This window comes from Callospermophilus lateralis, chromosome 16, assembly GCF_048772815.1.
Source record: "Callospermophilus lateralis isolate mCalLat2 chromosome 16, mCalLat2.hap1, whole genome shotgun sequence".
NCBI classification, from domain to species: domain Eukaryota; kingdom Metazoa; phylum Chordata; class Mammalia; order Rodentia; family Sciuridae; genus Callospermophilus; species Callospermophilus lateralis.
In genome coordinates, this window is record NC_135320.1 from 51,003,014 (window position 1) to 51,014,247 (window position 11,234).

Here is an 11,234-nt window from a genome sequence, read left to right on the forward strand (position 1 = left end):
CTATACACAGGTGGTCTAACTCTAGAGCTTGCTCTCCATGCATGGAACAGGATACCAGGGGTACTTTAATAATAATCTAATTATAAGCAGGCCAATATAAAGTTGGGGCCAGTCCCCCAACATTTGCCGATCCCAAGTCCTGAACTTGCTGGCCCCACTGACTTTGCAAAACCTTTCTTTGGGCCAGCAGTGGGTCTTCCGCTTAATCCAGGAGGGCCATTAATATAAAACTAGGCTAATTATAGCCTCAGCTAATTAGTACACAATTGGGCATTAATTCCATCAATACACACATACTTACATATAAATATATATTATAATCTGGTCCATGTTTTCTCTAGATGTACTCATGCACACAAATAAATTTGTAACTTGATTTCTACTTTATACTCCAATAATCTCAAACTACCTCAGGTCCTGATGTCTTTGCAGGTGGGATCCCCACTCCTCGGTAAGTCTTACACTTTTGTAACTTGTCATATCTATCCTTCAAAACTTAGGTCAATGATACTCTTGCAGAAAGTCTTCCCTGCTCTCTCCCTCCACTTAGTCACTCCTCTGTGAGCTGCCTTGTACATGTCCTTACAATTGGTTGATTGTCCATTTTCTCTCCAAGAATGAGCCCTCCTTGAGGACAGACACTGGATCTACTTTAGCTGTGTCTCCTCAATACCTTGACCAGTACCTCAAATAAGGTAAATGATTACTGCTGAAAGAATGGATGACTAATAGTGTCAAATTGTCACCTCTTCATTGAGACAGATGGTTTACTATACTGACTTCTCTTGTACTTCTTAACATAGTACTAAACAAATATTTGACTTTCAGTATTTGCAAAATTACTGGGTTCTAAACATTCCACACTAAACCCGCTCACCTCTCCCAGTACATCAACTTCCATGGAAAGGAGAGAGATGTGAAGTGCAGAGTGGAACAATGCTTTTTTTTTTCTCCTTGCCTATATAACCAGTGCTTTCTAGCATAATAATTACTGAATTCCTTGGCAATCTAGAATTCAGTTCTAATTAACTCAAAGAAGGATTTTTCAACCTCCTAGAAGTCTGAGTATCCCAGAAATGAGTCTCTGAATAAGTATTTCTACATTTGCATACAATTGTCTAAGTATATGCTTGAGAATGCAGTTTTCATCAGATCCTCAGAAAGTCTTGTGACCCAGGTATTAAGAACCACTTGTTTTGAAAGTGCACAAAGAACAGGGAAGAAAGTCTCCTGACACTGTCAAATGACCAACTAGAAGCTGGCAGGAGAAAATAATACCTCCCACTTTCATACACAGAGCCCATGGAGTCTGAAGGTAAGAACTGGGAAATACCATTAATTTCCTGTTATCATGGTGGCTGTAAAATTGTGCCTGGCAGAATTTTCAATGACTAGGATATTGATTGATGATTGCCCCACTGCTAGGCTACAAAATCCAACACTATATTTGTAACAAAGCCTCATTACCCACAGGCTGCCTGGCCAGTTATTAAGCAAGACAGTGATATGTGGAGGGGCTCATTTTTAGAGATAATGTATTTTGGATTCCCAGACAGCCGTTTGGAACTTTCCTTAGACCACTCAGTGGTCTAGGGTGTTCCCATCAGTCTTCGTCCCTGTCTCCTTCAATCAGGGTCAGGCTTACATTGCAGTCTGCTGGCTCTCCCAGACTTCTGAGTCTTCCTTTCCATTTCTTCTCAAAGGCATCCCCCTTCAGGATGTACATTTAGCCCCATCTTGGTGTCTGCTTCTTGGAGGATGCAGAACACCACAACAATGTTGCCTGAGCTAGAGCTCTGGCCTTTATGAAAACACCCACCTCTGTGTTGCATGATTTCACAAAGGAAGCAAAGAATTCTTAAATGGCATCCTTCTGCAACACACCCAGGCACTGGAGCTACCCAACGAATCGGAACTGGAAAGAAGGCAGGTATTTGTACACATGACAGCAGATGGATACTCACCTGGGTCGGACACCTCTACTGTTAGGTTGTACTGAGGAGTATCTTGCTTCTTCAAAGCCTGTCTAGCTAACTGGAGCTTTCCCGTATATTCCTCAACTAGGAAGAGTCCATCTGTGGGAATTTGGGGGGTTTGTGCCACAATTTTGTACTTTAAAATACTATTGATAGTGTTTTTTTCATCCATGTCACTGGCAGTAAAGGTCCCAATGCTGCTACCTATGGAGAAGAAAAGGAAGAAATCCATTCATACTGACTCCATGGATTCTACTTAAAAATGGTTTAAGAGGATAAGCAGGTTTCTAGAAAACACTGTAAATAATTTTTGGTATAAAGACGAATGCTTTTAGGTTTATTTGGGTTCCTTAACCCTTCCCATAGCATAGTATGTTGAACACTTTAATTATCAGTTAGCCAGGGCTGCCATGGACTAGATGGCTTAAAAGAAATTTATTTTCTCACAGTTCTGGAAGTTTGAGTTCAGGAATTTGACAAGATTGCTTTCTTCTGAGCCTCCTCTCTCCTTGACTTGTAAATGGCTTTTTTCTCTCCCCCATGCATTCATATCATCTTCCCTCTGAACATCTCTGTCCTAATTTCTTATTATAACAACACCAATCTTAGTGGATTAGGGCCCACCATAGGGACCTCCTTTTACCTTAATGCTCTTTAAATATTCTATCTCCAAGATTGAATGTGGCGGCACAGGCCTATAATCCTAGTGCCTTTGGAGTCGGAGATAGGAGGATCACAAGTTCAAGCCCAGCCTCAGGAACTTAAGGAGCCTGTCTCAAAAAAGGCTGTAGCTCAGTGGTAAAGTACCTTTGGGTCCATTCCCTAATCCCCCCCAAATAATAACTTTGTAATTTGAAAAAAATTTTTAAAAAGAACCTATCTTCAAATATAACCACATTCTGAAGCACTGGGCTTAGAACTTTACCATATGAATGTGGGGAGACATTCTGAGTCTCCCAGACTTCTGAGTCTCCCTTACCATTTCTTCAAGGTATCCCCTTGAGGATGTACAGAAAGATAGCAGTAATCGTGTTCCACCCTCAAAATTTATGTCCTCCCAAAACCTTAATACAGGACCTTATTTGGAAATAGGGTCATTGCTGATGTAACTAGTTAAGGATATTGAGATGAAATCATCCTGGATTTAGGGTAACTCATAGGCTGAAATCCATCATTGTTGTTTAAGAAATTAAATTTTCTTCTTCTGTAGTTAAAAAAAAAAAAAAAATGAGTGCTGAGGGAGCAGCCAGCCAAGGAGCAGCCAGCAAGCCACCAGGAAAGCAGCCTCTGGGGCAAAGGTGTGTGGTGACAGGAGTGGAGAGACCAAAAGGAAATGGTGAGCATCTGCCCACAGAGCAGCACAGCCCCAGAAATGAGTCATAAGAGGCCACAGGGCTTTTAAGCCTCTGAAGCTTACATGGCACAACAGGTCAGAACATTCAAGACACATCTGCCTACTCAATGGGATCAACACTAACGGCAGGAATGAACAAGGGATGTCCCAAGACTCCCAGAAATCATAACATTCTTACAGTAGTTGGGACTTCAGTCCCTATGCCAGCCTCCCAAATTATCAGCTGCCTAGAGCGGGAGGCTCAAGGGTCAAATTCAACTCCCATTGATATTATTTACATTTATTTATCTCAGGATACCTGACTTTGAGTGTAAATGTTTAGCAGACTTGATGAGATTTGGTCTTTTAAATGAACTGATTAAAGGTCAAATAAGAATCTTGCAAATGACACATCCTTATCCATGTACACAGGACCCTGGTAAGGTGGTAATGGCGACAGGGAGAGAGCAGTAATAGTAGATGGTAGTAATCATTAGTGGGGGTGGTAGTCATAAAAGCTTCAACTTAAGAATACTCTCCGAACAATGCTTGATCTAAAATATTGTGCCCATGTGATTCTCACAGTGCATTCAGCCTCTGTGCTGTGCCACAGCTGACCGCCAAATAAGTCTCTCTACCCACCATTTATCAGACAGAGGAGAAAGACCACAGAGTTAACAGAGCGGGCAGCTCTTACCCAGTCCTTCATTCTCCTGGATCTCAAATACAGTCACCGGAAATGGACATGTTGGTGGATTGTCATTAATATCTTTAACGTTCACATGAATTTCCAGTGGGAATGCAAGTGGTTTTCCGTTCTCATCCTTTGCAATGGCGTAAAAAGTGTACTACAATAGGAAGGTCAGAATTATGACAAGACTCCTTCACTGTCCCCTCTAAGAAGCAGAGAAAATAGCCGTTTCATTTCTATTTCATTGACCATCCTGCCCCACCCCCACTTATTTTCAATTTATTTAGAAATGGAGGGAAAAAAAATCAAATGGGTCAGATGTGCAGGGAATTTGTCAAGTTATTATGTCTTGAGAGCCAATAGTATGTCCAGGACACAGATTATTATTATTATTTTTTTTTTTTTTAAGAAAAATAGATCTTTCTCCCAAGGGTAAGTGGATGCTGGACTCTGTCTTCTCATCTATGAAACTCTTCCCATTTTACTCACTGAATCCTTTTTTTCTCTGTCCAAGGGTTGAGTCACGTAAATGTCTCCTTCTTGGTCAATTGAGAATGGGAATACTGGCAGCTTGTCTCTGTCAGATAAGGAATAGTGTGCACCTGGCTCATTCCACCGCACCTACAGGGCCCAAAGAGAATCGTGAGGAAGGACACACTGGACCAAGGGAACTTGAAAGGATATAAACAAATTTCTGGTTCTCAATTTCTGACAACTTTGTATATCAGTAGTTTCCTGTAGTAACCAATACCCATTTTTTCATTTTCAACCTAAAATAGGATTAAAAAAAAAAAGCAAGCCAGAGAATTTTTCTTCTCTAAAGCAATTCTTTATAAATCCCTAAAGAGTTTGTGGGTGGTTCCTTTTAGAAGTTAGACTATGGAGGCTTCACCTTTATGAAACATCAGTTTAAGAAACAGAAATGAACTTTGTAGTAGTTATTTGAGAATCATACCATGACCCATGATGCGCTTGTAAAACTCACCAAGGAAGATGAATAAGTAATAGGAGACACTTTGGACTCTTCTCTATGAAATTAGTTAAGTAAGACAAATGATATGTAAAGGCACACTCCTCCCCTATTTAGTCTTCAGGATTAGAGTGAACTGCCCACTGTAATTGTAATTGAAAATAAGTGGGGATGGGGCAGTTGTTCTGCAAACAACCTAACAAAAAATAAAGACTCCATAATAAAACCAGTCTACTTGCTTATAGAAGAGCCTCACTTCAGATATTCTGATGCTACTACTAATAATTATCAAGGCTTTACCACATAGCATGCACAATTCTAAATACTTTTATGTATATCTCATTTAATCTTCAAACACTCCTATGAAACAGGGGCCACTGATACACCTCATTTATAGATGAGGAAATTAGTGTGCAAAAAAAATTAAGATTAAGACCCTGGGGGGAAAACAGAGTCAGTTCAAATTTTGACATGAAACTCTTCTCTCAGACCAGCTTGGAAAACCATTAAGGACAAATTTAACTCTTGTTACTTAAGCCCCACCCATGGTCTGTGCCAAAGACTATATTCCTAGCTCTCAAGTGAGCTCCTTTTATATCCTAAAAGTTCTTCCTATACATTTTTTCCTTGAGTTGTGCCTCTCTACTCTTCTTCATGGGGTTCAGAACACTCAAAGCACTTCTTCTGGGCCTGGAAACGGAGTGTGGCCCTCCAGAATTTCTTTTCTTTGGAAGCCCCAAGAGCAACTAAGTACATGATTTCTTTTTAGCATTCCTGAATCCTTATGGGGATAACCAAAATAATAAACAGACTTTAGGCCAGGCCCCGAATCTGAAATCCTCTGGGTAATAAGTTCTGGCAAGCTTTCTGAGTTGGCAAAGTAGAACCCCTTTTGTTTTTTGCCCTCTGAGGTTAACATTAGTTAATTCAACCCTCAATAAATAGAGTCCCTTTTAGGTAAGATAATAGAAATGATGGGATGGACTATCATATTTCAGCCCCCTTAACAACAGTCTCATTTTTTAAAAAATCTTCAGGGAAGTACAGATGAGCAATTCTTCATAACATTAACATCTTTCATTCACTTTTATAAATACTACCTTAACGAATCTTTACAATATCCCCAAGAGGTGTTATCACCCCCATTTTATTGGTGAGAAATTGGGGTTTGGAAGAGCTCGACTTGTTCATGATTAGTCATTAAGAGAACAAGAACTTGGTTTCAGTCATCTGCTTCCAACTCCAGGGCTGCCCACGGCTTTCATGCCATGAACCTCCTGGGCTTCCAGAAAAGATCAGACATTGGTGGGATCCAGACTGGATTTCCAGGAACTGAGATAGGAGGGTCCCAGGGGAAGCACACCTTCCATGGAGCATTTGAATGGAAGGAAGAAGCAACAGGAGACAGAACAGGGAGTCTGCTAGGAGGAAGACTGCCTGCTATGACTCTGACCCTTGGCCAGTCCCGTCTGGCCCCTCATCCTCTGATGAGTCTATTGGGTAAAGAATTTCCCATAAGATTAAACACCAGCTCTCTAAAAATGTTTGCAATCCCAAATTCAAACCATGTGCATGTACATGATGTGTGTACCACATGGGACCTGCTCTAAGGCAGCCCCCATATTCTATACTAGTGACAGGGAAGAATAAATAGCCCCAGTGTTTGTGCGTGCATGTGTGTGTGTGTATGTGTGTGTTTTAAGGTGAGGGGAATGAAGTTCTCTCTGAAAGTACAAATTTGTATTTGAATCCAAGCTTTCTACCCATGATGATAAACTCCAGGAACTATTTGCTTTATGTGTTGCAAAAACATCTCTAATAAATGCTTCCATGAAGACGGTGGGGGTACGTAGGTTTCTATAAAGCAAAGATATTTCTGTAGGAGGCGCTAGGTGTCCCTGGGCTCTACCTGAGTGATTTTGAGGGGATGAGGAGCAGTTGAGTTTTCTTCAACCTCCACCGGTTCTGGTGCTTTCCAAATATTCTCCTTCACCTTAATGTCCACAGAGGCAGTATCACTGAAGGAATTCTCAGTCTGGCCTCCCATGTCCTGCACTGAGACCACCAGATTGTAGGAAGGATTCTTAACAGGATCCAGTTCCTGAGACCCTACAGGGGAGAAGAGTAGGGGAGAGAAGGAAATATCTCCGAAGGCGACAGCCCCTTTCTCCGACTCAGTCTTGTGAGAGCATCCCTTGACTTACCTTGTCGGGTAAGTGATATTTCTCCCGTTTTGTTGTTGATCTGAAAGTACATGACATTGTTGACATTGGGAAGCTGAATGACAATTTGATAAAAAAGCTGACCATTGGGAGTGGCTGGGTCATCCAAGTCTGTAGCATTGACATACATGAAGGGTTTTCCTGTTGAACAAAACATAACCCAGAAAAGGTAAGTGAAAACCAAACCAATCGTAGCCATTTTTTTTTACCCCCTAAGAAGCAGAGACATGGGGGAAGGGGGCCATGATTCATATCCATGGGGAAATGAATTTTTATTCTCCCTTTCCCTAAGAGAGGTTTATCAAAGTGTAGGTCAGGGACTTCTGGGAATCCAACTCTATTTCAAGGATTTTCTGACATTGAAATTCATGCCCGTGTAAAAATCCATTCAAAGCACAAGATCATTTGGCGATTTTAATGTAAAGGAGTACAGAGTACAAAATAGTTTATTGATGTAGTTTCAGATCCTTCGTTGCAACTAATTTCTTTTCATATAAGATATTAAACCCAGAGGTACTTTACCACTGAGCTATCTCCCCAGCCCTTTTTAAAAAATTTTAGGATATGGTCTCCCTAAGTTGCTAAGGGCCTTGGTAAATTGCTGAGGCTGGCCTCAAACCTGTGATCCTCCTGCCTCAGCTTCCCGAGTCACTGGGATGACAGGCATGTGCCACTATGCCCAGCCACAACTAATCTTTAGGAAATCATCACTTCAAGTTTTGATACTTACCAAAGAAGATCCACAGTTATCTGAAAATACTATTATAATATGCATCTCTTTCCCTACTACATATCTGTGCAAGACTAATTTTTCTTCATGTACTACTTCAACCAAAATAGCAGGTGGCAACAGAATGAATGTTGAAACAGCTATGATAACCCAATTGTTTTTTATTAATTCAACCAAAGAAATCTGCAAAGATCAAAACAATGCCACTCCTCTTACTAAATCATTTGTCTTGAAAATAGTTTTCATTAAAATGTTCCTTAACATTCTTTTAAATTATTTAGTAATTTTTAAAAAATCTAATACAGTAAATATTGATAGATGTAACCAGTGATATACTGGAATCACCTTTGTAAGAACCAGTTTTGAACTTTCAAAAATTTTGTGAGTCAAAAAACTTCACACACACACACACAAAAGCCCAAGGAACTGAACAAACATTTCACAGAAAAAAAAACAACAAACATGAAAAATGATGATCATCTCTAGCAATTAGAGAAATGCAAATAAAAACTACTCTAAGATTTCATCTCACTCCAGTTAGAAGGGCAATTATCAAGAATACAATAATAAGTGTTGGTGAGGATGTGGGGAAAAGGTATACTTATACATTACTGATGGGACTACAAATTGGTGCAACCACTCTGGAAAGCAGTGTGGAGATTCATCAGAAAATTTGGAAGGGAACCACCATTTGACCCAGCTATCCCATTCCTCAGTTTATACCCAAAGGACTTGAAATCGGCCTTTACAGTTACAAAGCCACATCAATATTTATAGCAACTCAATTCACAATAGCTAAACTATGAAACCAACCTAGATGCCCTTCAACAGATGAATGGATAAAGAAAATGTGGTACATATATGCAGTGGAATATTACTCAGCCTTAAAGAAGAATGAAATTATTTCATTTGTAGGTAAATAGATGGAACTAGAGAATATCACGCTAAATGAAATAAGCCAATCCCCAAAAAACCAAAGGCCAATTGCTTTCTCTGATAAGCAGCTGCTGATGTGGAGTGAGGGTAGGGGGGAGTAGGGAAGAATAAACTTTGTGCAGAGTGGAGTGAGGGGAGGGATAGGGCTATTGGGATGGGAAGGAGAGTAGAATGCAACAGACATTATTATCCTATATACATGTATGATTACCCTACCCCTGTGACTCTGTACCATGTACAGAGGAATGAGAAGTTATGCTCCATTTGTGTACAATGTGTCAAAATGCATTCTGCTGTCATATATAATTAGAACAAATTTTAAAATAAATTTAAAAATTTTGTGAGTCAATTAGTAGCATCATTGGTAGCTTGAGAGTTTTTATATCCTGGATATTGGCAAATGCTATAAATCAGGGCTTTGTCCCCCAGAGAAACAGCTGTTAAAATCTGACCAAAACATTGGATTTAACCCACATGTCTAAATATTCATTGAAGACTTCAGAAAAATTCAAGAGAATATAGGAGTCCCAGGAACAAAAAATTTCGAGAACCACTTCTCTAGAAGATTTTATTATTAAAGAAAAAAAATTAAGGCATGGAGAATTCTGAATGGCAGTCTATGGCATGCAAACTCAGTCACGGGATAGGGACTGTGAACTGCTCTATGTAATAAAGTGGAAGGAACTTTGCTTCCTAAGTTATTAGTTGTAGGCACTGAAGACTGAGAAAAGGAAAAGATTAATATGAAGATGGAACTGATGTGAGTAGATGGTATGGCCAAGAGTTTGAGAACTTGGAAGTCCATCTTTGTTTTGTGCCCCGTTTTTGATGGATGCACTGATGCCTCTAGGGAGGGCTTCTGTGGAAATGAAGGGTAGAAGGTCAATGGAGCACAGAGGGAAAAATGAACCATCACTGGGACATGAAGGTAGGAGAAGAAAAGGAACTGCGACCCCACAGTGACTATGATCATGGAAGTTCTTGCATGTGGGAGAATGTTCTAGCGTGTTCTGAACTCTAAAGTGTCTTCAAGTTCATCATAAAGCAGTGGTTCTACTCCCCTCCCCCAGGACATTTGGCACCGTCTAGAGACATTTTTATCGTCACAGCTTAGGGTGAAGGAGTGTTACTGGGAATGTAGTGGGTAGATGTCACAGAGGCTACTAATCATCCTATAATGCACAGGATAGCCCCTGACCAAGAAAAAATACTTATCCAGTCCCAAAAGTCAATAGTGCCAAGGACAGATGAGAAACCCTAGGATAATAAAACAACTCCTAAAAGATGAGGTGAAATTTAAGTCAGCAAGTGCTTAATGAATGACAGCTGCAACTATTAGCGGCCTCCTCTACCCGATCCCTTATGTCTTTCCACAAACACCTCCAGGCTCCTGCCTGTTACCTGGGCGAGAGTTCTGCCTTACTGAGCCTTCATACTTTGACTGGAGAAACATGGGTCGGTTGTCATTGATGTCCTTCACTTCTATGGTGATGGGGACTGGGCCCTCCACTGTAGCTCCTTGGGCATCCAGGGCTGAAATCTGATTTTGAGGAAAAGAAAGTCACCTTCATGAGACATCACATTACAGGTCCAAAAATCATTTGAAGGAAATCACAGTGGCCTGGTGAAAATAGGAAAGGAAGGACCCACGAAAGCCCAAATAGATAGCTGCTAAAAGAGGGGTCCAGTTAGTTAAGCCTGGCTGATCTCAGAAGCCTAGCAGTGGGGCGTGCTGGGCACTGACATACTCGGTTCTAAATGACTTCAAGTGGTGAAAGGAGAACCCTTTGAGCCTGTGAAGTGCAGGTCTTCTTACAGAGCTGTTATGGTGGCCTCCAAAGCACAGCCATTTTAGAAGGTGCCAAGAGGAGGCTATTGGCTTGCTCTTTTTCCAGTTGACTTTCTGTCCTAGGCATTCAGATACCAACCATGAAAACTATGGTGGAAAGAGAAAGATCAGGGTCTTTGGAGACCCTGAGCTCCTTCTGCTTTCTCCAAGGCCAAAGGAGCTCCATGCCAGCCTGGAGGCTGACTAAGCTGTGAGTCCAGGGACCACCCAACAGCTGCACGTAGACATCAGTGCAACACTGGCTTGGTTTGGGCCCCGGTGCCTGAACAGGGCCTTCATGAGGAGGTCATTTGAGGGTCTTAGCTACACAAGTTCAGTTACTTTGGTCAACCAACTACTTCTGGTATAGTTGGCTAAAAAACAATGGTGATATGAGGTTCACAAAGTATGCTACTCATGTCAGAAGAGTTGTCACGGGGTGCAGGGATGAGGGTACCAGTGAGATTCCCGGGATGAAGGGTGCTGCAGAGGTTAGAGTTAGAGCCCCCCACCTGGTCTCAGTTTACCTGGAGGTGGTGAGTAGCTCT

General features: G+C 41.1%; 1 protein-coding gene across 1 annotated transcript in view; it reads right to left on the minus strand.

Moving 5' to 3' along the window:
• Cdh17 (cadherin 17) overlaps positions 1–7,231 on the minus strand; it is a 30,154-nt gene extending 22,923 nt beyond the window's left edge. Inside the window, exons 1-4 of the mRNA XM_076836026.1 lie at positions 7,175–7,231; positions 4,490–4,621; positions 4,007–4,157; positions 1,965–2,180 (exon numbers count right to left, since the gene is read on the minus strand). Of these exons, the coding sequence (XP_076692141.1) occupies positions 1,965–2,180; positions 4,007–4,157; positions 4,490–4,621; positions 7,175–7,231 (556 nt within the window). The remainder of the gene's footprint in view (positions 1–1,964; positions 2,181–4,006; positions 4,158–4,489; positions 4,622–7,174) is intronic.
• Positions 7,232–11,234: the final 4,003 nt, after the last annotated feature.